The following is a 26,176-nucleotide window of genomic DNA, read 5'->3' on the forward strand; positions in this document are numbered from 1 at the left end:
TCGACCGAGGTGTTCACGGAGCTACGTCATTTCTCGGAAGTACGGTACGGCGCCGTAAACATTGTAAAAACCGAGCGCGGATTCCGAGAAATGACGTAGCTCCGTGAACACCTCGGTCGAAAACAATCTATTGGAATCCGCGCTCGGTTTTCGGCCGAGGTGTTTACGGCGCTACGTCATTTCTCGGAATCCGCGCTCGGTTTTTACGATGTTTACGGCGCCGTACGCTGGATCAGAAACGCGGCGACAGTCAAGTCGACCGGTTATGCCCGCGCCGCTTCGCAAATCGTATTGTTCTTTCTTGATACGCGTTCGCGACAAGTGCGGGAATAAACCGCGATCGCTCTCCGCGAATAATATCAGTGAAATTCTGTTGGCGAAAGGAGTACAACGTAGCTCGTCAGCGGATTTTTATATCTTGCAGTTATACATATATAATTTTAAATTTATATATCAGCAACGAAAGAATGTGAATCGCCAGTGGTTAAAGCCTATCGCACAATGCCAGGCAACAGGGAATAGAATTTCTGACGCGTTGGATTGGTTGGAAGAAAATTCCCGACGAATCCAACGCGTTAAAAATTCTATTGCCTACTTCTATTGCCTGTTGCCTGGCATTGTGTGATAGGCTATAGGCTTACGATGTTTCTAATAAAAAAAAGGAGTACATTGTGGATCAGGCTTAATAATTCCCTGAGCGGTGTGTTTTCTGAACGCGCGGCCATGTTCTTTCCGTAGCGCCCGCTCGTCGCGCGCAATGCTAGCTCAGTCCCCTCTAATGTGTCGGCGGAGGGAGGGTACGGGAATGGCGGTTGTGAGAGCGGTGTTGGTTCGCGGTACGTTTGCGACGCGCGTCGTCTGAGGGACGGGTCTTACCTCGCGAATTTCGGGCGTTGAGTGACGTCCACGTTCAATGCGTCAACTATGTAACGGCCCGACCGAGAAGATCGGAAGAATATTCTCCCGCGTTGTCGCGTTTACCTGTCCCCAGGTGAGGGAACGACACGTCCCCTTCGCGATCCAATTCTCTCGCTCTCTCTCTCTCTCTCTCTCTCCCCCTCGAGCTTGTGGCGGCTCAGAAACATCCCTCCTCGGGACACTTGGAGATCCGTTGACCCCTGAGTTCCCGTGCGGCGGCGGCGTCGTCGACGGTGAGTCTCTTGTATTTGTAACGTACCTACTAATCCTCGCAGCGTCTCATTCACTCGACGCTCCGGCCTGCACACTACTGTGTGTGTGCGTGTGTGTGTGCGCGTGTGTGTGCGCGTGTGTGTGTGTGTGTGTGAGAGGCATCGATAACTGTTAGTGGTCTAACGGTAGTTAGTTTTTGTCACATCTCTTGATTCTCTTGTGATTCGTTTAAGCTTGATTAATCGAACTTAACTGATTTGAACAGGTAAACGCGACAATAGTCTTCCGACTTTCTCAGTCGGACCGTTACATGAACGTGGACGTCACTCAACACCCGAAATTCGCGAGGAAAAACCCATCCCTCGCACGACGCGCGAACCAACACTGCTCGCACTTAAATATTCTATTCGCGCTGCTTTGGTTTCACTCTTTTTTCTTTTTTTTATGAACCACGAGTCCGGTTTACTCGGATTATTTGATACGCGTATCAAACAGTGCCATTTCAGCCGATCGGTCAATGGCTGAATCCATTTACTAGTTATTTACTATTTGATACGCGTATCAAACAATCGGTGTGTAAACTGGTGATTGGTTTTACTCTGTTTTGTATACTGGTTACTATGTGATTAACATGTCGAGTTGGCGTATGCAGTTCACGGAGTAATTTTTGAACAGTAACCTTCTTAACCTCATCGCCTAACAATTTCCTGTGACTGTGGACGCCGTAATTGTCGGGCGAACAGTCGAAATAAGTGGAAACGCTCTACGTCAGCATCCACGTTTAAATGTCTAACTTGTCTCCAACGATTATTACAAGTTAAATACAATGTATGTGTACGCATGAAGTGTCGACCGAGAGATCTAGCGAGTAAGTTGCTTTGAAAATTTTGACTGATGGTAACCCACGGTCCACAATCTCGCTTTAAGTAAGCTGCGAGCCGCAAGAAATTGAACAATCACAGGTGAGAATGAGGGGAATAAATGCCTGTGATCGGTTAATTTCTTACGGCTTGAGGCTCAGTCCCAGCTTACTTAGAGCAAGATTGTGGACCGGGGATAACTGTCCTCTTAAAAAGAAGACACAGCCGCTCGCTTTTAGCATCTTCGCTATATTAGGTCTGTCCCTTATATCTGAACTAGCTACATTGGTTCAGAGTTGATCTCATCCCTTCTAATATGAAGGTAGAAAGATAAACTCTGAACTGGCGCAGTCAGTTCAGCTGCAAAGAACAGACCCAGAGTTTGGTCCTCTAGAGCCAAGAATAACAGGCTTGCAATCCTTTTGCACCATCGACGTATAAAATTAGTAAGAACTGTCCTGTAACATGTTCGGTTATCGCACAGTTTGTGCATACCCACGTGTGTCATACTGGGTAAAATCTGTGCTGTAGATGCAACTGGTTCGTTGCGCCTATGTTATCTCGTGTGGCGTACGACCCGCAATTGTAAGACGATTCAAAAAGTCATTTCCATGATATTTGCAGGCAAAAATGTCAGCCGAATACAGTCGGAACGTTCTGAAAATAGTTGCCGCGCAGATCTGCCAGACGATAGGATGGCACTCTATTAATTCCACGCCATTGGAGTTCCTGGTGGATCTCATGCAGGAATATCTGTTACGCGTCTCGAGACTCACACACCAGTATGCGGAAGTTTGTGAGTGACCGCTGTATTAATCTCGACAGCAATTGCGTCCGCGTATTGTCAGAGTACCGTTTTGCGATATAAAAGATTTTGGCGTTGCTGTCAAAATCCATGTTCTTGAAACTACTTGAAAGAAAGTTAAACGGTTTTGTGACGTAAGTACGTCAATAGATATTGCTTACGTTTTTACAGTGGGAAGAACGGAGCCGAATCTTGACGACTTAGGATTGACGTTTCAGTATATGAATATTGACATACAGGAATTAGCCGAATACGTGAAAAACGTGGATTCCGTTCCATGTCCTATGCAAGTCCCGCAGTATCCAGTTAAGCGTGAGAATCATTTGAACTTTCTTAAAAAGGGTAGTCGCGAGGTTGTCACGAGACCAGTGCACGTACATGAACATTTGCCAGCCATGTATCCAGATAACGAAGGTAATAAATCGTATTTTCCATATCGGACAACCGCGATAATGATGCCAATTTACATTTCACTAACATATAACGATTGCAGAAGAATATGCATCGGATAAGAATGAAAGTTTAATGAACGGCACGGGGGACCTGGTATCAAGCAGTGGAGCATCGTCGGGCAATTCGAATAACGCGTCACCTCATAGAATGTCGCCGCAGGTGGTTTTTAAACGACCGGGCGATCCGGTGTCTCTCGAAAGTCCCTTAGCGAAGCGGGCGAAGGTCTTGGAGGAAGGTAGACCGTTACGTGAGATAAGCAGCGTTATGATGACCACCTCTGGTTTTTTATCGCCCGCGCGAGAAGGAAAGTTGCCTGAAGCGAGAACGCCGCATCAGGTCCGATCGGATTCGCCGCAGCCGAGCTCTTATCCGATGGTACCGCCCGAACTGAAGACCGAGAAGAAACCGAAGAAGGTTGTGAAGAAAGCACCTGAGGATCGTAAGCTCGACAAAGAGAACAAGAAGAAAAAGGGCGCGAAGGAATTGTTCAAGCCGGACAAGATCGACGAAAGTAAAGTTAAGAAATTAGTTGGCATGAAAGAGCTGGCTAAGTTAAAGCCGTTAAAGCCTGGTGGCGGCAAGGCACAGTCTACGTTACAAGAACACGCGGGTAGCAGGCCGTCCACGCCGAAGATCGCATCACCGAAATCAGCCGCCGGCAGTCCGAAGCAGTCGAAGACAACGCAGCCGAAAGCTAAGACCGACAAGGTGGTAGATTTGACGGACGGCCCTCCCGCCGTCGAGAAGAAGGAGGAAACCGTTGACAAGTTGCCGTCGGAGCCGGATAAACAAAAGCTGAACATATTCAAGAAGATATCGAAACCGCGCGAGGAGAAGGACAAGGACAAGGACAAAGACAAAGACAAAGACAAAGAGGCAGCGGAGCCGCACAAGTACAAGGACGTTCTTGATTCGCGCGAGAACTCGCCGGAGTTGATCGTAAACGCGGAGAACGCGGAGAAGCACGCGCACCGTAATGACGCGGAACCGAAGGCAGGACGCGAGGAGAAGAAGACGCCGCACACACCGGACGTGCACATACAATCGGACAGTGATTTGGCAGACGTGCAGAGTTTATCATCGGATGTTTACATATTTGACGGCGCTGACATTTCGCCGCCGGGTACGCCCAGCACGCCGAAGACTCCCGAACTGAGTGTGCCAACAGTACCGGAGCAGAAGCGGAAGAAGAAGGAGAAGAGTGGCAAGAAGAAGGAACCTAAATTGAAGAATCCGAAACAATGTATTAGCCCGAAGAAGGTAAGATTGTAGAACGTAGCTTACTTAAATACGCATATGTAATATTTAAAAAGTTGCGTGTGGCGTGCGTGTGGATGCATTTTATATATGATGACTTCTTAAATCAATCGCAGAGTCGATTTTGTTTCGAGCGATAATTCGATGCTTCTAATTTTCAACATTCATACATCTTGCTGGTGATTTGCTGTTTTGCAGACGAAACCTTCGACGAATGATACGACAGAATTGGACATACCGGATCGGCCGAAAACGCCGCAGGCCGAACTAATACACCGAGAGCCCGTTCTTCCGATGTCACTTCCGTTCCCCTTTTTCCCTCCATTTCCTTCGGCGCCCGGTTTAATTCCCCCGATATTCCCGCGATTTCCACTGCCGATCGGACGAAACGGACCAGGTCCTCATCCCGCGATGCCCAATTTACCATTACCGCCGCGTTTTTCCAACCTAGCCGTGAAGCCCGAAGACTTCCCGCTGTCCAAAATTAAACCTGTAGAACGTGAGAGGCCACTGATCCCCCCACCGGCCGAGTTAACGTCTTCGTCGATTCTAGGCGAAAATGAGAAGGCGGACAAAGAGAAGGTGGATAACAAACTTACGAAAATGTTTAAGCCAAGCAAAGAATTGCCTTTCTTGAAAGTACCTGAGAGGGTACTGCCTGTAGGCGTTGCACCGCCTATAGTGTCTGCACCTGTCGCACCAATCACGCTTCCTACACCAACAGTACCCGTTGCGCAAATGCCACCATCGAAAAATCCTAAAGCTGAAAAAACAGAGAAGAATGACGTGGTAAATTCGATAGGAGACCGTATCTCGTTAGATCTTTCGATTAGATTTTATTAAAATATTTATGTATATATATTTTTTTTAAAGAAATATCCCGATGAAGATAACTCCTAAATGCACGATGATATATTCATTTGTATTTATCATTGATGCCATACAACTACTACGCCCTATCGTAATCAATTTATCTGGTAGTTTCTACACGCATGTATGAGACTAATTGATTGAGATAGGGTACAATGATTATGTTTCGGCATATATATTTATAGCAGTTTATAACATTTTCAGAAGTCTAAAGAACATAAGAAAGAAAAGAAGGATAAGGTGAAGAAGAAGAAGGATAAGAAAGAGAAACATAAAGATAAAGGCGAGAAAGTGAAGGAAAAGAAGGAAAAAGTTGAGAAACGCGAGAAGTTGGAAAAGATCAAGGAAAAGAAGGAGAAAAAGGAAAAGAAGAAGGAAAAAGATCAGAATAAGAAGAATATGGTACTTGCACATCTTTCGTTAATGATAATGGTAAATAGCAATAATTAACTTATTATATGTGCGTTATTATAGAAGGAGGAAAAGAATCCAGAAGCTGTCCCAAAAATTACGTTAAAATTAGGTACAGCTTCTCCCAGACCAGCAACTCCGGATAATGCACCTATGAAGAAAATGTAAGATTATTATTAGTAAATTTTTATTATGTTGGCATGTTTAATTTACCGATTTACCGAAGAGAGAGAGAGAGAGAGAGAGAGAGAGAGAGAGAGAGAGAGAGAGAGAGAGAGAGGGATTTTTGTATTAGTAGTCATATTATGTGATAAATCATTGTGTGGTTACTCCTTTTTTTTCAGCACTATTAAACCACTTGTGAAAAAGCCCGATGAAGAGGTCAAGCGAGAACCTAGTCCAGAATTGGCAAAAATATCGGCACTGGTAACACGACCGCCAAAGCAAAAGTCAGCAAGTAAGAAAACAGAGGAGGGAATATTAGATGGAAGCCCTGCTCTTCCTACAGACTCTTTCTCTGCCAATCTTACTAGCGCGCCACTTGCATCAGTTCCTCGAGCAAAGAAATCTAACTTCCAAAATCTATCTCAAAGTGAGCCAATACCCACACCTCAATTTGACAATCCTCCTAAAATCCTAAACCCTCTAGCGCCGCCACAACAACCACCATATTATTTTGTAAGTACATTTTTCACGATATTTACATACTGGGGATTATTAAAATTGACATCAAGATTTAAAATCTTAGAATGGAAATTACAAATAATATTCTACAAAGAAAATCCTTGGTAAATTTATTATTTATATAGGAAATAATATATAGGCCTTATAAATTAATATACTTTTTCCTTTTAAAGAAAATTAGAAAGAAACGTTAGCACTCCTGTTAAGCTATTTTGAAATTGTACAAGGAATCTATATAATTTATCTATAATATTGGTGCAATCATAAGAAAATTTTCGTTTTATAAATGACAAATAAGTTAATAGATGCAATGAGACATATAGATGAGAAACTTTTATAAATTTTTGTAGTAAAATCTTTTAAATGTGTATATATGAGTATATTCAAAAGCAATTTGGGGGAATTTGCCATAAATTATTGCAAATATTTATATTTTATTCTATAATGAAACAGACCCAACCCATCGATATTTTTTCAAGTACGAACCTATCCAAAAGTTCCATCATCCTATTCATGCTATCTGCATTTACGTCTTGTGGTGACGGTATCATGTTTCCCTTTTTTTTTTCCTTCAACCACGCTCTCTTTTGATATATTGTTATGTTGTCCAATTAATGAATGTAGTACACATTCTCTCTTATAGCTATATTTAGACTTACTGTGTATTTTATGTTGCAATTTTTACCTTACTTACTTTCTTTAAGTTTAGTGCTCATATTTCCATTTCTTACATTGAGTCTTAAATATTTCTTCATTTTTAATTTTCACAAATTGAATCTTAAACGCTTGTTTTGCCATTCTACTATCACCATTCTGCCTCGCAAGACTTATTTTGTACAAAGAGCTTTTCAGAAAAGACATTATTTTCATAATTGAAGACTTTAAATAGTATTAAGTCACAATATATAAAGTATTGTAATAATCTTCACCAGACAGTTGAAGATTATTTAGTTCGTATATCTTATGGTACAGAAATAATTTTTAGAAACGATATTCTCTCGAGAGAATATCGATTAACAAATTCGACAGGTTTTTCATTCATTATATACTTTATAACACTGTGAATATACAATCTTTTCTGAGCAGCTGCATCTTGAGTTTGCCATTTGTAGAATTGCTGCATTTATGCAAATATAATTTTTCATAAAAAGATAATTAACTTAGAAAATTAATTTAGTCGAATAATCAAAAAGAAAGAAAGCATTATCGTCATCATTTTATCATCCATTGTATATACATACATACGACGTCCAATATGGTATACTTGTCTCTTCTTATTATTACAAATTTGAGCGACTATAGCGTTCAAGTAATATTCTGACGGATTTAACGAACGGATATTTGTTGGCAGTATAAATGCAATATTGCAAATTTTATAGAGGCATTACTCTAAACATATGTATCATAATTGGTATCAATTATGCCTTTAAAACGCAGGATGCCATTACCGTTTCGCCCTTAACGTTAATGTATGCTCAGTTACATTGTCGCAAATTTGGTACCACTTATTTCATATATCAATTCATTCATCAGCAGCTTAAAACCTCAAAAGTTCAAGTAATATCGGTTACTAATATACATTTATTCTTGACGTTTCTGTACCTGCTGAAGGAAGTAATTTCTTTTACAGTATATTTGTCTTATGTTAGTTAATAATATGCCCATGCTTCTCGTTAATTTCTCTTCTCTATTTAGCAAGTGCAGTCACATTAGCGCATACATATATATATATATTCTTCACGTACAAATAGTTACAAGATGCAATTGAGACTTGTGTGTCACTTCTGAATTCGCCGCTTGACCGTTAACTCAGTAGCATTAGAGAGCATGCATCTTATTAGTTACTAATGTAACTAATGTCACATCTCTTATTTTTAAACCTCGTTACAAAAGTTCACTCAGCTCAAGATATAATGATAAACTAATAATTTCTCCTCATTCATTTCTCTTCATTTAATCAGCGAGTATATTTGCGGTTTGTGATTATTAATATATAGTTTAGTACATGATACACTAACAGACAGCAGAGAAAACATTAAGGAAGTTATGTAGCCAAAGAGTATAAAATTACATCGTTGCATGAGATTTGCACGCTGCATAAAAAAAACATTTAGCATGAGAGACCCGTTAGGAATATAACCGACGGTTTTAACGGTACAGAGGTGAAAGCAGATCCAGTTCCTAAAAAGGACGATGCTAAGGAAGACAAAGAAAATGGCAGGAACGTGCTGCCTACAACACCAGCCACTACTGTGGTGAGTACGCTTTACACCTCCTTCAAAGAACTTTGCAAGATATTATTTTCTGTGCGCCGTTATGGATAAACTAGTTTACATACTTTACAATACGTTAGTTTGCAACACGATACGTATATTGCAAAAATATAAATACAGAAATAATGCGCACGCCAGCTACTTTAATTAGAAGTGACTTAGATGAAAAGCTAGGACATGATTTAAAAGATGCTAAAAAAAAAAAGAAGAGACAAGTTCATCTCCGACTCATGTTATCATAAATCATTCATTGATACGTAAATACCACGCATCATTTAAGACTCAGGAATTATTACAGCCCTTGGCAAAAAAATACTATGAGATGTCGGTAACTTTTGTTATATTGCAATATTTCTTTTTCGATAAGAGAGAATATTCATGGACAGCATGACGAAATATCATGACGTGAAGTCCACTGGCCAAGCCTTGTAGAGTCAGTACGTTATCGAGGAACCGCAACATGTTTCGCTAAAATAGATTTGATGAATCCAAAATGTGTCTTGGTTAATGTTGAGACAATTTTCCAAAACTCCAGAGCAAATTTCGTCAGAGATGGGTTGGGTTTAGATAAAATTCGCCGAGTTCTGTTTATTTTGAGATGAGTGTTACAGGATCGAGGGGGTCGTCAAGTGTGGATATGTCCCGCCTGCGGCAACCAGGATGATGGCTCGCCGATGATTGGCTGCGACGATTGTGACGCTTGGTATCACTGGTAAATAACCCTTTGTATTTTACGTGCGATTTACATCGCATAACGTTGCCATTTGTCGAAATCACAACCTTGGAAACCTCATTCCCTTTTTAATATTTCAGGGTGTGCGTTGGTATGCAGGTTCCGCCAGCTGAAGACGAGGATTGGTACTGTCGTTTTTGTATAGCGAAGAAACAAGAACTGCTCCACGACAAGAAGAAGAAAAAGCGAAAAAAGAAAGTGAAAGTAACGGCCTAGTATAAGTCAACCGGGTCTACCTATGTGAGACCCGGTGTTATTATGCCAAATATTACCAAAGTCAAAGCAAAAGATAATAAGAGCGGCGTCAAGAGTGTGAAAACGAAAAAGGTGAGCAAGGGTGACGTTAAGATGCAAATGAAGCCGCTGAAAGGAAAATCAATAGCTAAAGCAAAAGCCACGAAGAGTGTAGTGAAGGTGAAGGCTGTAAAAAAGAAGTAGAAGATTATTACGTCATGCAATGTAACTTACATAGCAGGAATTGTATTTTGTAAACTATGGGACAAATGTAAATAACTTTGTTTTATGCCAGCGTACAGATAGTCTACATCTGCATCGGTATTCTGTATAACAGTAACGATGTTTATCGGTATTTTAGTTATTAAGATTCATTTAGTAATATTTGAGATATGGGCAAACGTCGTTAATAGAATACCTCCGCGTTAGACAGATCTTCGGTTTTCTACTTTGTATACATCTAGGCATCGTATCACGAATGCTGTGTAGTTTATTACACCGCGACAAATTTGTAGTATATTTTCGTAGCTCTTAAAATCGCACATCTTTTGCCTTATGATTTTATTAGCAGATTTAATATACGGGACACTGTGAAAAGTGCACAATGTCCATTTTTAATGCATATGTTACATGAATCAATTGTGTATAATTATGGTGATAAATATTGAATTTCATTTATATGTATAATCACATGTATATACAAATATACGCATATATGTGTATATAATATATACATATGTACTTGTATACATATGTATATAAATGTAGTATACATACGATTAACGGTGGTAGGATATATACATCAGTTTTCAGACAAAATATAAATCATAAATTACTTTGATAGCGATTTTATTGTGTTATGCTAGTAGTCAATTCATTATAATTTATATTTAGCATTATAATTTATGCTATATTAGTAATTTGTAGTATTATAATTGTGTTGCATGTACAAGATGTAAGATATTTAATTCTGGATGTGTTTGTAATATACAGTGCGAGTCCGAAGTTGAGTTGAATAATAAACAAAAATTATTTGTTAGATGAGTAATAGCAATAAGGTATAAATGCCAATTTATAAGAATTGTGTCAGTCGTGTACGTTGTTCAATTTATAAATGTTATTATTATGTTTGTATAATTTTGTTTATAAAAACAATTGAAGAATATTGCTCGGAAATTGATTGGGATCATGAATATCTATTGATTATACAAAGATACTGTAACAGACTTATGAAGGCTACTTGTAATTATGATTGAAAAAGTTTGCTACATATCGTTATACATATTTTATTATGCATATAATCAATTTGTTCAATACACATAGGTTTTTCTTTTATAGCATGGGATGTGTGAAAGTACGTTCACGTAGCTCGCTATTAACGCTGAAATCTTTCTTTGACGTATGAGTAACGAAGATAGAATGACGCTTTCAGCGCTACATAGCGCTGATAGTGAGTGCCCCGAACGCATCCGTGGTTGTATAAATATTAAAATAAAGGCTTGTCAATTTATGCGAATCAACATCATGAAATGTGTACACACACATACACGCGCGTGTATAGACATACACATTTAGCTATATCGGACCATCTAGACCACTAAATGAAATTATAATCACCTGCGATATTTATTATTATAATTAATTTCTTTTGTACTTGAAATCTGGAGTACAATACATACAAATATGTAAAAATTTTACAATTATAAATTCGTTATTTACATATATTGCAAGGCAGTTGTTTATTACACGATAGAACGTTTCACGCCACGTCACCAGTATAGAAAAGCACGATGTCAGATTTTAGATTAGAAGTACTTTGCGCAAATATATTATTCTCAATGTTTCAAATATGTATATAATAAATTTATATTCACTCCTACGTACGTTAAAATTAAAAAATTAATTTTGATGAGCAAGAATCTCTTTAAGACACGTTTGATGTGTCTTGTTGAACAAGATAGTTTTTTTTTTCTTAAATACATGATTTGAACTCGTTTTTCATTTAATTTTTGCTAACAATTTAATAATACAATACAATCGTCGTTTTTCATCCCATTGGCCGTACAGAGAATGCGACTTTAAGATGCTCAAACGTACAATCATATTTCTTACTAAATTTAACGACTCAATCAATTATACATATTTTATTTTATATAGCTACTCCAGTCTGTATTTATAGGCATTATGGCGCATTTTAACACATATCTGTTCTACTTCTTACTGGTGGAGCGTTAAGTCCACCGGTATCACCGGACTCGAGTTGTTTGAGAAGCCGAAATAACGCGGCCGCTTCCCTGATACGGCTGAATTCAACGCAGAACGCTTGGATCTCGATAAACAGTTCCTGGACGTTTATGATCTTGTTCCTTATCAGGGACTGGAGAAACACACAGACAAGCCGCACCAGTCGGTTCTGCATGTAACGGTCCTTGATAGTCTCGCAGGTGGATATGCAATTGCTGATGTACAAGTGTACAAACTCCGTCGGCAGGTCGACGGTGGTGGTCAGCCTGTTGACGACCTCCATGGAGTGAAGAGACATCTCCATGTTCACCAGCACGCTGAAGTATTCCGTGATCTGGCTGGATTGCATTAGCTTAAGGAGGACCTCGATGGCGATCAGAGGATTGTTCTCGACCAGATCCGGCAATTTGGGGGGCGTGAGTCCGATATGATAAACGAGCTTCGGGTCCTTGTTCAGCTCGCTGATCAAATATTGCTGCTGCGTCAGCGTCAAAACGTTCTTGAAGGCCTTGCCCATGAGCCTGCGCGCCTCCGCGCTGGCGCAGTTGGACACGCACATGCTGGTGTCGTACTCGATGGTGAACTGCGTCGGCTCCGTCACGTGGAACCAGGCTATCTCGTTGATGCTGTGATAGATCGGCGGCCTGAGCCTGAGGAACTCGGGGCGACAGCTCTGCCTGCAGAGGGGTGGGTCGCCGATGGCGAGGCTCTCTATTATACCTTTCACAGACGCCGCGTCGTACTCTGTCCCCTTCGAATGGTCCATGTCGGGCAGTATTATGGGATTCCCGCACTTACTTACGGACGGCAGCTCGGACTGGTGTTCCGCCAGCTGCAGCTGCAGGTTGGTCAGATCGATGGACGGCACGGCGGCGAACGAGAACTCGTCCACGACCTGGCGCGGCGTCTTCTTCATCATGTCCTTCTGGTTGAACCCCATCAGATTGACGAGCAGGTTCCTCTCGCAGTTGGATATAAACGGTATGTGGCCGGTGTGGCTGGGCGGCTTCGAGCCCCCGTTGCTGGTGTCCTCCTGCTTCAGCACCTGCACGAATACAGAGGCGAACGGCGTGGTGGCTAGCGACTCACCTCGGTACAGATCGAACAGCAGCGTCAGCGCTATGACACGCTGGACGTGCTTGGGTAGCAGATCGACGTGCTGCAGCTGCAGCAGGAGCACCGTCCCGACCTTGAAGCGCTCGTCCTTGGAGAAGGTCTGATGCAGCTGAGCGCAGAGGTTCTCCAAGCTGGTGTCCAGGTTCTCCTCCTTGAGGAGGTCCAGCAGTTTCACGATGTCCTTCGGTGCGAGTGCCATCGCGAAGGTACGCCTCTTCTCCGACGAGACCCTTCGCGTTTCCCTCGTCGCCGCGATGTCATATACGCGTGTAAATAAAGCGTGGGCCCATCCTCTCGCCTGTGTTGACGCGCGAGAGGACCCGCGGGCGGTTCTCGATATTAAATCGCTTTTATCTCAGAACAACGTTCCGGAAAAAAAAACAGTCTCGGCCGGAGCACGTTTTACAACTGACCGCTTGGCTCAGTTGTACGTGTGTAGTAATTTAGTAAACAGAGAGAAACTTGAGAAGAGCCGGGGCTTTATTTCATACGGTTTTAAAGCCTATCACACAATGCCAGGCAACAGGCAATAGGAAATTTTCTTCCAACCAATCCAACGCGTCGGAAATTCTATTCCCTGTTCCTGTGTTGCCTGGCATTGTGTGATCGACTTTACGTGGGTTTTACGTGCTGTTTGGTGCGCCCCTCGCGACCGTTTCTTAACTTCGGAACTACTTCGCCGCGCATTTTCCGACTCTGCCGATAAAGTCTCCACTTGGTGCGTATCCGTGCTACACCTGTTTCCGTCATACATTTCAAAATTACGTCGGCATAAATTGTTTACGTTATTGTTTATACGAGCTTTTTCTATGTATGTACGTACGTATTATTGTAAACACATGTAACATGTTCATATGTAATTTTATGTCATAATGAAAAATTGTACATATTTTTATTGTATATCATGTGTTTAATTTAACTATATAACTTTATCTCTCTTTCTATATTTTTGTAGATATTTCCAAATAAGTTGTGAATTGTAAAAACGCAATTTTATCGCAAACAAAAGAGGACCGCCGATAAGAATTCGGCGGGGGTGGTGGAGGGCCTCTACTTTTTTACACAGACTTCTGAACTGAGTGTTTCACGTATGAAAATGTTCCGCTATGCGGTCCGCAACTTGTCCTGGTATCATTTCGAGCACACAAGCCTACATTGAAAAGACTTGCAAGCGTAAAAACGTCGATGCGTGTTTCCTAAGAGGAAAGCAGCCTTACCTACCGGGTGTCGAAGAGGCACGCCGTGTAGCCTGAAGGTGGCGCTGAAGGCGTCTACTCTGTTGAGATTCCTCGGAGCGTTCCAAAAAAAAAAAAAGAAGTAAGAAGAGGAGAGTGTCAATTACGGTACAGTGTGGATTTCGGTGCTGAGAGGTAGAAGTCACTCGCGTTACACATGGAATGGAAAGGAACGTCAGTAGATATGGTTGACGAACAACGGAGACACTTGTACGATTCCGCCGCGCGACAAACGAGCGACGATGTGCAGCTGCAGCTGATAAATCTCCCCGACGTTTGCCTGGAGGCGATTCTGTCTAACCTCTCCTACGATGAGATATCTAAATATAGGATCGTAAGCTCACCCTTAGCGCCGCAAGAATTCTCCCCTTCCTTCCATTCGTATTGCCGTAACACGTAGAACTCGTGGTGTGCTCGTTAGGTTTGCAGACAGTTCGATCGGATCAGCAAGAAGCTGCTCAATCGTGGCTTCAATCTCATGGAGAAGTATCACGCGCAATGCCTCCGCACTGTCAAGAGCAAGCTGCCGAGGAGGGAGTCGGAGCGACGGAGCCACCCTCTCGCACGTCACTGCGATATCTTGACGGCGATAGAAACGAGAATCTCTATGTTATCGATGACTTTTATCAAGTATGTGGATCTGAACGTGTGCTGCTTTATTCCAGGAAAGGTAATTCGACTTTTGTCTCGCCGAGAAAAATGCCGATTGTTATTATAAGCTTGCCGTGCAACTATATCTCTTACTTAAAAGACTTGACGCATGTATCCTCGAGAAATGAACCTCTCGTTCGTGTAAGTTAGGGATTGTCGAGTAACACATTTGTTTGCAACTGTGTGTCAGGTGATCGATGAAATTTTTCGCGTACTTCGACTGATTCGAGAGACAAAGACACCGCCCAGAGCGCACGAGATACTTCAAGAGCTGCGGGACATAAGCAGCATGGCCATGGAGCATTTTGATGAGAAGATCTTGCCGGATCTGAAGCACAACATTTGCACGTCCATGGTCGGCACTGTGAACTCGTACGATCTACCCGGTGGCGTCATGATCTCCCACGGTAGAAATATAAATAACACTGCACTGCCGCATTGCAACAATCATAGCGTAACCTGCTCGGAGAAGCTTAACCAGACTTTCAAGAAGATTAACGATCGTACGAAAAAGAACAAGCTGTTCTTCTTATCCGTGAAAGGTCAGATAGTTAGGATGAAGCTCAGGATGCAGAAGCAGGATTATCTTTTACGGAAGCAAACTCTCAAGATACTTAGGCAGGACAAGAAGATACACGATCAGGGCACGCAGATAGCGGAGATGCGGAAGCATTTCGAGGAGTGGGAGCAGAAGATGGTCGATTTAACTACCGAAGTGAGCCGAGCGCGGGAGGGCACTCAGAATCCCGATTCGTTGGAAAGTCGCAAGCGGAAGGCGCACATTATCAACGCCGATGCCAATACGGTTCAGCAGGCAAACGAATTGGAGGCCAAGAAACGCAAACTCATAGTTGAAAGGAAAGCGTCGAGCAACGCGAAGGATATGAAGTTTAAGAAATTTATGTCGGACTTACTTGCTAAGAACACATTAGATAGTTACTTCGTCGAGCCACCGCCGTGTCCGCGCTAACTCGGCTCTTTTTACATTAATGGTTCTAGTTCGAAGATTTTGCAGGATTATTATACTCTTTAATACATTTTAATACATATTATACTCTATAATACATTTTTCAGCTGTTATAGCGAATAGGTATAATGATCGTAACATACACTCAGTACATCCAAATTTTAACTGATTTAAAAAGTTAAGTTTTCTAAACAACAACTGAGCAAGTTTAAACAAGAATGAGTATTTTTAGGTCATTATTCTGTGTATTTTTATAAATTCAACGCAATATATTAATGTATTTAGTTGGGTTTATTTCAGTGCTTGAGAATGTTATCTAAAGTATATATATGTATATATATATATTTAAACATATGTATTTTCTTAGATATAAATGCTACGTAAAATTCGTTAAGAGATTATTTTATCGCGCATTTATTAAGAAATTGAAAGTAAAGACAATAAACTGCAATAACGCGTTAAAACGAACAACTTAACGCTGAAAGACATTAGTTTTGTTTACGTTACACAAATTCTTTAATGGGTGTAGAATTTTGTTGTACTTGCATGTAGTTATATATAATCATTGAAAGACTGTAATTCATATCATTATTAAACGTCGATTGATATAAGATTTAAGTTGACAATTTATCACCAATTTGTATAATTCACGATTTTACAAGGACATCTAATAGCGAATTCGGTTGCTTGCAATAGTATGCACTGAGTGCACACTTGTTCATACACAATTCTTATATTTAGCTTTGTCTTAAATACACGTTGAAAGAGTATTTACCCAAGAAGTGATTTGTACAGATGCTGTACGGATCATTTTACTGGCTAAGAAGCCTCTGAAGAGGTATTTGAAATAATTCTTAAATATAAGAATTGACTGTAGACAAGCTTTAGTGCGGCGCACCGAGTGTGTACTAGTGCAAGCAACCGAATTCGCTGTAAGATAAAAAATATTTATCGGAATACAATATACGTGAGCTGAGATAATTTATCTGTTAATAATTTATTAAGACATATTACACAAGAGGATAGAGTAATGTCAATTTAATATAGAAAAAACGGTCAACCAAAATGGTTTGTATTGTTTAAACTACAATGTTGATATATTTATTTATCAATTGGTATTTGCGCAATAGATCCGATTACGATTCAGAAGTTTGATAGACAACTTTTATATTTTCAGCAATATATTATTACCATGATTTACTTTTGTTATAAAAAACATATATAATAGTATTTTCAGATCAAAGTAGTGATTTCTGCGACACGTATTGTGCAGCTTTCTTCAAAGATCGCTTTGTGAATCCGTTTCTGAATCTGTTCGCTTTTCATCTTGAGTATTCGTTTCGTGGATGCGAAGTTCTATTTCTTTTGTCTCGATGTCTTGTTCCTGGAAAAATTAATGAATATTTTGACATGGAAAATGACGCGATATAGGCAAATGGTCAATCTTTACCGTATCTTCAACGACATGGCTCGCTTGTGTAGCCTCATTTTTTACACAAGTCTCTTGATCCGTAACCTGTGATTGTTCATCGAGTGGCAAGTCTAAAATTTTCTCGTAAATTAACATATACGCGTCCCGCATATAACTTTGTTGTTGATCGCGAATCTTTTCTCTCATGTTGTGCTTTTCCACCTCGGGTAAGACAAAATTGTAGATCATATCCGCCACCAATTCCTCATCTGCCAACTTGTCGGCGCTGCGAAAAAATACCACGGTGTTTTATACGTTGCTCTTTGATGACATAATTTGTTTATGCTTGGTTTTGTCAGTGCACATCTTACTTTTCTGCAACATGTTTCGATAAAGCATCCACTTTGTCGCAAACTTCCAAGATATGTTCTTTAGCCGCCTTATCGGCCATCCAATCGATTTCTTCCCTCACAATGTCCTCCAAGTAAACTTCTACAGAGTCCTGATGGACCTTCACGATTTGCTTGAACATTTCGTCGAATTCTCGTCGTCGATTACGTTCCGCTTGCCGCCTGCCAGCTTCGGCGGCTTCTCTCATACATCGTTCTCTTTCGGCGAGCAAGGCAAAAGCGTGAGCTCTACGTTCGTCTTCCAATCTCACTAGCTCCTGCAAATAACAAGAGAAATAATCGAGCGAACTATTCCGATAGAAGATTACAGAAACTTACCTTGCTGAGAAAATCTAACGTCCCACAGACTGTCTTCCCCTCTAAGGAATCGAGAATCTCGCACACACGATCTTCCTGTATTGACTGATCGTTCTGCAGCTGTCGCAAGTTAATTATACGTGTCTTTTCATCATCTTCCTGATCTTCCTGCTCGAGCGATTGAGTCGATTCCAATTCTTCGATCAGCTCTCTGCATCTGTCCCGTCCTTTGTGCATCTATAAAATCAAAAATTTTGTCTTTCTCCTATTTTTATTGCAATAAAAATACAACTTTGTGGGATTTTGCTTTGTATATCAATTTTAAATGAGTGACGAATGATCTGTACTTTACCAGACATTGTATCGCTCTGCCTTTGACAAGCTTCTGAATAAATATAGCAGACTCCTCACGTTGTTTCTGCTTATTGTCCCACGTGCCCGATCTGCGCGGTGTAACGGGCAGAGCCGGCTGTTCGTGATCACGCCTCACTAATCTTGGACTCTCGTCCACAGATTTCACTTTCATTCGAATGGCCTTCAGGTCGGAATGAAGCAGCTTTAGTTTTTCCTCCGTCCATCTGGTTTCTCGTACACAAATGTCTACTGGTTTAGGCCCATGTTTAATCGCTTTCGGTTTCTCGATATTCGGCAACCAACTCAGTGTTGTATCTTCTTCTTCCTCTGAATAATAATCGCGATGACACGAGTGGCGGTGATGAATTCTAATCAAATATACTCACGTTCAACATGGCTTTCGCTTAAGAGTTGTTTCTGCAAGGTTTCGTGCCGCCTTTGGGGATGCTCGCCGAAACGCATTTGCGGTGCGTACAGGTCAGATTTTGGGTCGATATGCTGTTCAATTATGTCGGGTTTACGGGGCTGTCGCCTGTCGCGATGCTTCATACGTAATTTTCGCAAGTCTCGTTTCAGATTATGCCTGATGGTCTTAATTTGACCGTCCCGACATTTGCTAAGTTTGCTCTCGAGTCTACCGAAACGACCCTGCATTTTCTTCTCGTGCTCTGACTCACGATTCTGCAGGAGGTCCCTCATCAGGTTCAGACGTAAATCCATTATGAATTGAATCTCCTGAAATTATCACACGGTTAAAGAAAGTAGAAACGCCGGTATTACAATTATTATAGTTAACTGAGATTTCTACTATGTAAAATTATTACACAGAAGAGAGAAGAAGTGTAGATATCATGTTATGCGTAGGTGAAACTTTTCTTTGCTGAGATTCTGTTCTCAAGCACTCACCGACTCCCGAAATGCCCACTCGTCTACGTCCAACGCCGTTATTATCGAATTCCGCATCTTTATGTTGCCCGGCGTATCCATCGGCGGTAGAACAGCTTCCCAAGCTCTTCTCATCCGCATCCTGTTGATAACGTGCACCTCGTGGACACCTGCGGGTAGTCCGTGCTCCCAAGTTAGATGAGCCAACGTCAGCACTTCAGGATTGTGACCTAAATGAAAAATCGGGATATCTCTATTAGAATTCTCATTTCTTCATCTCCAGCTTCCTGTCCTTCTCGGTTGTCACCCACGATTCTAATTTTTAAATAGATTCAATTCTATGAATCTCATGCAGTATAACTGTCGTTACCTGTAACAATTTTACACGGCGGCTCCCAAGGCTCGGTTTGCGCCTCGCTCTCTCTGTAATCCGTCTGCGTTTCTGCATTTTTGCACAGTTCCAATTTAGAGAATGCGGTGTAACATCGTCTCTGCGCACTTTGCGAAATTCCGTTTAGAAATTCCTTGCGCTCTAAACAGCGCGGGATGTCTGCGGTCTGTATCTTTGGTACAGTAGCAAAAGGCACCATTGCCTTTCGAAAATGCCGGTACGCATCTCCGCCAATAATTTCGATCGTTTTACCTTGCACAGCCATTCTTCTGAAAATCAAAGAATTTCAATGTTCTTAATCTTCGTACGAAAGAAATAATATCTTGAATTATGATTTGAGGACTTGATAAATAAGAAAAGTCCTTGGAATAAAAACTGCGAGCAAAGACTCACCCAAGATTTAAAGAGTGACTCCGTAACTTATATCTTTTTGAAAGGTCATTCCTGCAATCTTGAAACTTCTCGTTACCTGGAGTTTCAGGATGTTCAAGTGTTTTCTTGAAAAAAAATGCAAATGTTAAGAAGAGATTAGAGAAGAGTCATGTCTAGATGAAGTCTTAAGTATATTCTATTAATCAATGAACACTTACGAACGGATTAGCTCTCTGGGCCTCGGACGATCTGAAATAATTGTTGCTGCTGCATACAGTGTAAGTACAGTTCTCTAATGCATCATTAAAACATTATTAATTACTGTCTAACCATTAAATTTATGTGACGTGTGTATCTTACGACGTTTCATGCTTTCTTTCGCCATAATTCGCATTGCACTTAATTGCAGCTTATTATTTGCTGTACTTAAAAACGTTTAGCTAGTCCTACTCTTGCAAAAGCCAGGAGAAGTATCTGTCGTACGTAACTGTCTAACAATCGAGTATTGATCAAACGGTATACCATAGCAGCGAAAATGCACGGGAAAAAATAAACGTCATTAGATGTTCAATAATGTATATTTCATGCTCTTGGAATACTCGTTACACTTAACAGTGATTAAATGTTTACATATGTTATTCTGCAAACGGAAGTGACGAATCTTCAGAAATGCAATATTATTCACGAACCTGTATAATAAATTAAAAATTTTCTCTTCCTTAAGTTATAGGAAATTCACGTAAGAATGCATAAAATCGGTAGCACCGGATTACATCTCTTGTCTTGCTATATAGATTATTTGTATCTGCTGATACAATTAACATACGTTGGTATCGGACTATACAATTATACATAAACTTTGATTATCAATATGTAGTAACATATTATATATATGTATATATGATTAACATTTCAATTCATATAGATATATAGCGGGGTCGTTTACAGTTAAATTATTACTGACATAACGTATACTTTCAACGTTAATTATATTAACAATTTCTATGCAATCGTAAGTCATAAGTTTCAATATATTTGTGTACATGAAAAGAGTCGTCGAAATGACCTTTGGCACATACAGTTACTCCTGCACTCTGGAAAAAACACGTAATTATCAATAAGTGATTAACAGATATGTGATTATAGCAATTCTCGTCAAAATTAAACGCTAAAGATTTAAATTGCGAGAGCAACAATACTTTTGTATGTACAAATGCGCATATTATTTGCACCTTTTTTTATTTCGCGAAGAAAACGGCATATAAATATTAATATAAATTACTTTTATGTAACAATAGATTAGAATTACGATTGTTACTGTATACTTTTACAAATAGTGCGCGGGACTATTTGACAATTGTTTAATTCCGTTAATCGTTAACGATTTCATTAGAAAGCTGAAAATTTCCTGAATAATTTATATAATTCGACGAGACCTTGCAGTTTCTTCAAACATTTAATCTACGTAATGGCTTAAAATAGCCGTTTCCAGAAGAGCCTAGATATTCCGGCCAGCTCTGATGCGACGAAATATTTCTGCACGTTTGATTAGGTAACATATCCTCCGGACACACGCATTCCAGCTTCATCCTGTATATTGTCATTTGACCAAGCGCGAGTTTAGCATTTTCCCTGTCCCGCGACTCTTGATACAATCTGTAATTGATGCCTCGCTCGGATAAACATTCGTCGATGATGTCGTCGTCTTTCTTGTACTCAAATTTATTCTCCAGCAACGCTTTCTTTTTACGAATGCACTGATCCGCTTGAGACAAGATCAGAGACACTTCGGACGACGGTAGCCAGAACGTAGAAAACACTAAATCTATCGCGGTCTTTCCCTTGGACTCGGTGAGGGACGGCAACAGAATACCGGTTGGCGCCTGCTTCTGAATGCCCTTGATACCATTCGACCGACCGTCGTCAGCTGCAGAGCTTCGTTTCGTTCTTCGTTTCTGCCTTGTCTTAAAATCTTTATCATTCACCGACGACAATATTTGTAGTTGCTTTTTGTTAAACTTGCCTTTACTTTGATTTTTCAGCGACTCTCGTTTAAATACTTTTTCTATGCTAGCATCATCGTCCGCGTCTTGAACAATGCTGGGAAAACTATGCTTATAAATCTGTCTTCGCTGCGTCGTGTCTACGACTTTCTTAGTAGTGGAAGTTTCGTCTTGATGACCGGTGATTATTTGATTTTTAACGCCACTTGATGCTTCAGTGTGTGTGTCTTGCAGCATTTCCGTACTAGTATTCGCGCTCGTTATTTCTACTAGTTCGCTTGTATTAAATGCACCCTGTATAGCAGTAGTCCTTTCCATATTTGATTTATCGCTCGACATGGTTGACGACTCTTCCTCAGATTTGAAAATCGGCGTCCCTGATGTATTCATTGTATCAGCTGTGTTCACCGAATCATTCTGCCTGTCATTCATTTCCTTCATTCCTCTATTATTTTCCGTGTTAATATCTTCACGATCCAAGTTACGTTGCGTCGATTCAGATGTTGGATAATCGCCAGTTTCCTTGTACTCTCTGTGAGAAATATTCACTGAATATGAATCCTTGTCTACGGTGACGCTCCTCTGCTCCCGTACTTCACCCTGGGAATAATCTACACTTTGCTGCCCGTCTTCGTTGTTACCATTATCACTCTCGTACATACTGCCGTATTCTTTGTCCGACTGCATATCGTCATCCACCCACTTGCTGTCCTGCTTCCACGATGGATCTACGTCTAGATTCTCTATGGTGTCCTCGGGATTGTGTTTCTTGTGGCTCTTGAATTCGTCGATGTTCTCGTATACCGCATCCGAGTCGTATTTGCCGATCTCGAGTATGTTATCTTTGTGCTTAAAGACGCTATCTTTCCGGTGGTTTTTACGAACTCCCGGAGATCTCTCGGACACGAGCGGTATGTTTGCGTAAGTGTCCGTGATTCTTGAGCGCGAATTCAACGAGTTCGAGTACTTCTCCTCTTCCTTTCGCGAATCGACTGAATTATTGAATTCCACCGACTTCCAGTCCTCCGAGAAGTACAACGACAGCCCGGGCGGGCCGACATGTTGGCTCAGAGCCAGCAGTCTCGTGGCGAGCGTCGAATTGAATCTCAGGAAGCAGAGGTCGGCGCGCGTTTGCGACATGAAATTCTGGTCCTTCAAGAACTGATATTTATCCTTGACCCCCTCGTAGTTCAAACAATCGGTGGACCAATGCAAAAACCAATCGTTGCCGAAGCCGTCGACGGTGATCGACAAACCGGACATTTGCCCGCTCAAGCTATCCTCCATCGGTTTCTCGAGCAAGGGCTGCCCATTACGGCCATCCACGATTGTAGCTACGGTGTAGTAGTACGTGGACAAACCAGTACCTATCTGGTGCTTCACCATGAAGTCCGGTACATCGTCATCGTTGTAATAACCGGGGATGGGAATGCTAATTACTTCGGAATTGGGGACCGTGTAATTCCAGATGGGCTCAAACGTGGACCCGTTGTATGCCATAATCGTGGAATTGAACGTAGCGGCGACAATATCTTCGATTCCATCCGACGTGATGTCAATTAGGATCGGTGGTAACAGCGCATTTTTGCCGATGTTATGATTGAGCTTTCGTAATTGCTGGGAACAGAAGCAAAGTGTTGGATTAACGCGACAATCCTTCCGTAGCGGAGGTGAGTTGACGCAGATTTTTTTTTTTATGATACGCACCAGATCGCCGTAAAATATATTAGCTTGGGACACTATGTACAACCCGCCGGCGTTTTGCTGACTGGTTGTGGCCAGAACAAATATATTTTCCCCGTCAGGATGCACTATAATTTGCGGCGCCACGAACAGCTGTTCCGTGTCCGGTAGATCAATGTTGCGTATGACATTGCCGCTTCTGCCGGATATCACGAGTATGTTGCTCGCTTGGATGCTGTCCGTTTGGACGACGTGCGACGCTATTACGTCGCCAATACCGTCGCCGTCCATATCGGCTATAAATCTGGCGTCGTAGACGTCCAAGATTATTTGCAGCTCCGGAGCCGAGTCCTGAGGCGGTATCTCCCATACGGTGGAACCGTCGCGGCCGTTGATAGCCTGCAGTATACCACCGCGTCCAGATATGACGCAATCCTTAATCTTGTCGTCTGTCAAGTCTGCGCCGCAGTCGACGGAAAATATCGAATGGGCGGTCCAATGCGTCCAGATGGTGTCGCCCGTTTTACCGTTCAGCGCCAGTACACCGCCCAGACATGGCGTCTGCTTCCCAAAATATATGGTGCAGATGTACTTGGTGTCCACCGCCTCCAGACCTGAATTTGCAAATCAGCGACCGTTAACAGCGAGTCGATTAACAACCGACGATCTAATCGTTAAAATAACACTAATTATTCACCTCAGACCGTTAAGAAACATGATGTAAATGCGAAACCAAAATCTGTAAAAGAAGCAAACCAAATAAAAGCAGCAGATCACAGTGCGGACACAGTGTGCAACGGCGTGGGAAATTATACGCAAACGATGTACAAAGAAGAGAACGGAAGAACGCTGAAATAATAACGTGAAACGTTGTCTGAATAAGCGCGGCGATTTGTACCTGTGCTAAATCCCACAATGACATCTTCAATTCCGTCGGAGTCAACGTCGTTACTCCTAAGAGGTGCCTCGGGTATGAACTTTGGCAACGATCTCTTCCATAAAACCTTGGACGACAGCGAGGTGCACGGAATTATCTCGGATTCGTTTGCAGGCTCCTTCAGGTCGTGCGACAGCCAGCTCTTCAATATAGTTAACGGCATCGGGAATATGTTTGCGGTAAATATACAAAGTACGATTAAGCCTAACACTACGATCAGCGCTGTAATTCCGTAGCACAGCGGCACGAGGTACGCCTTGTACGGGACCTTGTGGCTCTGGAAGCTGCACGACTTTTTGCATTTTCTACGTGGCGCCATAAGGGGCCGCTTCACCCCGCCGTCATCGTCCAATTTCAATCCGCCGTTTCTCCCGTCCCTGATGAACACCTCGTCGTCGATGTCGGTGAGATCGTCGTCGTCGAGGCTGTCCCTCACCGCCAGCTTGGGCAAAGCCGGATACACCGCTGACATGGTGTTAATACCTGGAAATATTTGGAAACTGCTCAGAAGGCGATTGAAGCGAGAGGCTGCGTTCGTGAATTCAAACGGGCCGATCGTGCCAGGAGAGTTAAAATATATTCGGCCAAAATTTTTACGAAATTGAGAAACGTATGTACGTACTCGGGGGTACGCGTGATACTTGAAAACGCACGCGGAGTGTAAAACTTCTCCCCCTCCGAGCGTGACTTCGATTCTCGCGCACGTACGCTCAGCCCTGTCACTTTTAAAGGGATGTCATGCTGCGGCGGCTGACACGATTAAAAAATGTATACAAATAAAATATACATGCACACCAGCGCAATATTTACGCAGGTGCTGTCGCCGCGGTCCTCTAGTTATCACCAGAGAGAAACCTGAGAGTGGAGTCCCATGGAGCGGAATACGCGGAAGCGGAATCAGCGGATCGCCAATCGCAAGATTATTCTGATAGAGCCCTTTCAAAAATTCTGTCGAAACGGTCTTGTGATTGGCGATCCGCTGATTCCGCTTCCGCGTATTCCGCTCCATGGGACTCCACCCTGAGAGCGGCCATGCCGGTGTTTTGCTTGTTACCGTTTTCGCTCGACTGATTCCAGCGCTTTACGCCCATTTTCATTTTTGGAACTATTCCGCTACACCCATTTTCAAGTACTGCCGATAAAGGCCCGGTTTCACCAACGCGAGTTAGGGCAATATCTTTGCCGAAAACCGAGCACGGATTCCAAGAATTGACGTAGCGCCGTAAACACGTCGGTTAAAAACAATCTATTGTGTTTTTGCGTCGCTCGAATTCTCAACGTTCGTAGTTTTTTTCTCGGCGCGGTGACGCGTGACGTTTGCGTGCCATTGTGTATCCGAAGGTCGCCGCGCTATCACTCGCGCGCCGAACGTCGAGCCGGCAAGCAGTGGCGAGAGTCGCTCCATGTATGTTATTACTTTTCCAAGACTCGATCGCGATGAATATAAGGATAAAACGCTATTGATTTGTACACATCAGTAACAAGTAAACGTATCTCGATTAATTAAGG

General features: G+C 41.9%; 5 protein-coding genes across 13 annotated transcripts; 2 read left to right on the top strand and 3 right to left on the bottom strand.

Annotated features, from left to right (window-relative positions):
- Positions 1 to 755: 755 nt before the first annotated feature.
- On the top strand, positions 756 to 11,433 carry LOC105561614 (transcription initiation factor TFIID subunit 3-like). Of its 9 annotated transcripts, none has more exons than XM_012011743.1 (12): positions 767 to 836; positions 1,807 to 1,999; positions 2,616 to 2,787; positions 2,968 to 3,210; positions 3,290 to 4,509; positions 4,705 to 5,295; positions 5,581 to 5,778; positions 5,851 to 5,951; positions 6,132 to 6,379; positions 8,632 to 8,726; positions 9,356 to 9,456; positions 9,558 to 11,433. In XM_012011743.1, exons 3-12 carry the CDS (start codon positions 2,622 to 2,624, stop codon positions 9,691 to 9,693), a joined length of 3,099 nt encoding a protein of 1,032 aa, XP_011867133.1. In that variant the 5' UTR covers positions 767 to 836; positions 1,807 to 1,999; positions 2,616 to 2,621; the 3' UTR covers positions 9,694 to 11,433. The 9 variants fall into 9 exon arrangements, with proteins under 9 accessions (XP_011867131.1, XP_011867134.1, XP_011867133.1 ...); XM_012011742.1 differs by having other exon boundaries at positions 796 to 836; positions 1,784 to 1,999; XM_012011741.1 differs by lacking the exon at positions 1,807 to 1,999 and having other exon boundaries at positions 756 to 1,151.
- LOC105561613 (CCR4-NOT transcription complex subunit 11) lies at positions 10,982 to 13,618 on the bottom strand. Its single transcript, XM_012011739.1, has one exon. The coding sequence runs from the start codon at positions 13,268 to 13,270 to the stop codon at positions 11,906 to 11,908; it is 1,365 nt and encodes a 454-aa protein (XP_011867129.1). The 5' UTR covers positions 13,271 to 13,618; the 3' UTR covers positions 10,982 to 11,905.
- A 566-nt stretch (positions 13,619 to 14,184) lies between these two features.
- Positions 14,185 to 16,537, top strand: LOC105561618 (F-box only protein 28). Its single transcript, XM_012011752.1, has 3 exons — positions 14,185 to 14,640; positions 14,728 to 14,976; positions 15,148 to 16,537. Exons 1-3 carry the CDS (start codon positions 14,464 to 14,466, stop codon positions 15,925 to 15,927), a joined length of 1,206 nt encoding a protein of 401 aa, XP_011867142.1. The 5' UTR covers positions 14,185 to 14,463; the 3' UTR covers positions 15,928 to 16,537.
- Positions 16,538 to 16,620: 83 nt separating this feature from the next.
- On the bottom strand, positions 16,621 to 20,326 carry LOC105561617 (protein MAATS1-like). Its single transcript, XM_012011751.1, has 10 exons — positions 20,263 to 20,326; positions 20,066 to 20,169; positions 19,652 to 19,941; positions 19,303 to 19,511; positions 18,783 to 19,131; positions 18,395 to 18,723; positions 18,064 to 18,279; positions 17,707 to 18,002; positions 17,375 to 17,621; positions 16,621 to 17,308 (listed from the first exon to the last, which is right to left on the bottom strand). Exons 3-10 carry the CDS (start codon positions 19,935 to 19,937, stop codon positions 17,204 to 17,206), a joined length of 2,037 nt encoding a protein of 678 aa, XP_011867141.1. The 5' UTR covers positions 19,938 to 19,941; positions 20,066 to 20,169; positions 20,263 to 20,326; the 3' UTR covers positions 16,621 to 17,203.
- Positions 20,327 to 20,603: 277 nt separating this feature from the next.
- Positions 20,604 to 25,535, bottom strand: LOC105561616. The gene is made up of 4 exons (XM_012011750.1): positions 25,290 to 25,535; positions 24,629 to 25,150; positions 23,755 to 24,344; positions 20,604 to 23,664 (listed from the first exon to the last, which is right to left on the bottom strand). The coding sequence occupies exons 2-4, from the start codon at positions 25,137 to 25,139 to the stop codon at positions 21,493 to 21,495; spliced, it is 3,273 nt and encodes a 1,090-aa protein (XP_011867140.1). The 5' UTR covers positions 25,140 to 25,150; positions 25,290 to 25,535; the 3' UTR covers positions 20,604 to 21,492.
- Positions 25,536 to 26,176: the final 641 nt, after the last annotated feature.

This window comes from Vollenhovia emeryi, unplaced genomic scaffold (genome assembly GCF_000949405.1).
Source record: "Vollenhovia emeryi isolate VEMERY1.0 unplaced genomic scaffold, V.emery_V1.0 DF939205.1, whole genome shotgun sequence".
Lineage (NCBI taxonomy): Eukaryota > Metazoa > Arthropoda > Insecta > Hymenoptera > Formicidae > Vollenhovia > Vollenhovia emeryi.

What these genes read in the sequence shown, in the direction of transcription:
- LOC105561614 (XM_012011741.1), top strand. Translation starts at nt 2,622, where the DNA reads ATGTCAGCCGAATACAGTCGGAACGTTCTGAAAATAGTTGCCGCGCAG. An exon ending in ACACCAGTATGCGGAAGTTT is followed by an intron (nt 2,788 to 2,967) that starts GTGAGTGACCGC and finishes ACGTTTTTACAG; the next exon opens with TGGGAAGAACGGAGCCGAAT. An exon ending in AAACAGAGAAGAATGACGTG is followed by an intron (nt 5,296 to 5,580) that starts GTAAATTCGATA and finishes TAACATTTTCAG; the next exon opens with AAGTCTAAAGAACATAAGAA.
- LOC105561613 (XM_012011739.1), bottom strand. Translation starts at nt 13,270, where the DNA reads ATGGCACTCGCACCGAAGGACATCGTGAAACTGCTGGACCTCCTCAAG.
- LOC105561618 (XM_012011752.1), top strand. Translation starts at nt 14,464, where the DNA reads ATGGAATGGAAAGGAACGTCAGTAGATATGGTTGACGAACAACGGAGA. An exon ending in AGATATCTAAATATAGGATC is followed by an intron (nt 14,641 to 14,727) that starts GTAAGCTCACCC and finishes TGTGCTCGTTAG; the next exon opens with GTTTGCAGACAGTTCGATCG. An exon ending in GCTGCTTTATTCCAGGAAAG is followed by an intron (nt 14,977 to 15,147) that starts GTAATTCGACTT and finishes ACTGTGTGTCAG; the next exon opens with GTGATCGATGAAATTTTTCG.
- LOC105561617 (XM_012011751.1), bottom strand. Translation starts at nt 19,937, where the DNA reads ATGGCTGTGCAAGGTAAAACGATCGAAATTATTGGCGGAGATGCGTAC. An exon ending in GCCGTGTAAAATTGTTACAG is followed by an intron (nt 19,512 to 19,651) that starts GTAACGACAGTT and finishes TTTTTCATTTAG; the next exon opens with GTCACAATCCTGAAGTGCTG. An exon ending in AAGCGAAAGCCATGTTGAAC is followed by an intron (nt 18,724 to 18,782) that starts GTGAGTATATTT and finishes ATTATTATTCAG; the next exon opens with AGGAAGAAGAAGATACAACA.
- LOC105561616 (XM_012011750.1), bottom strand. Translation starts at nt 25,139, where the DNA reads ATGTCAGCGGTGTATCCGGCTTTGCCCAAGCTGGCGGTGAGGGACAGC. An exon ending in CATTGTGGGATTTAGCACAG is followed by an intron (nt 24,345 to 24,628) that starts GTACAAATCGCC and finishes TTGCAAATTCAG; the next exon opens with GTCTGGAGGCGGTGGACACC. An exon ending in ATATATTTTACGGCGATCTG is followed by an intron (nt 23,665 to 23,754) that starts GTGCGTATCATA and finishes TTCTGTTCCCAG; the next exon opens with CAATTACGAAAGCTCAATCA.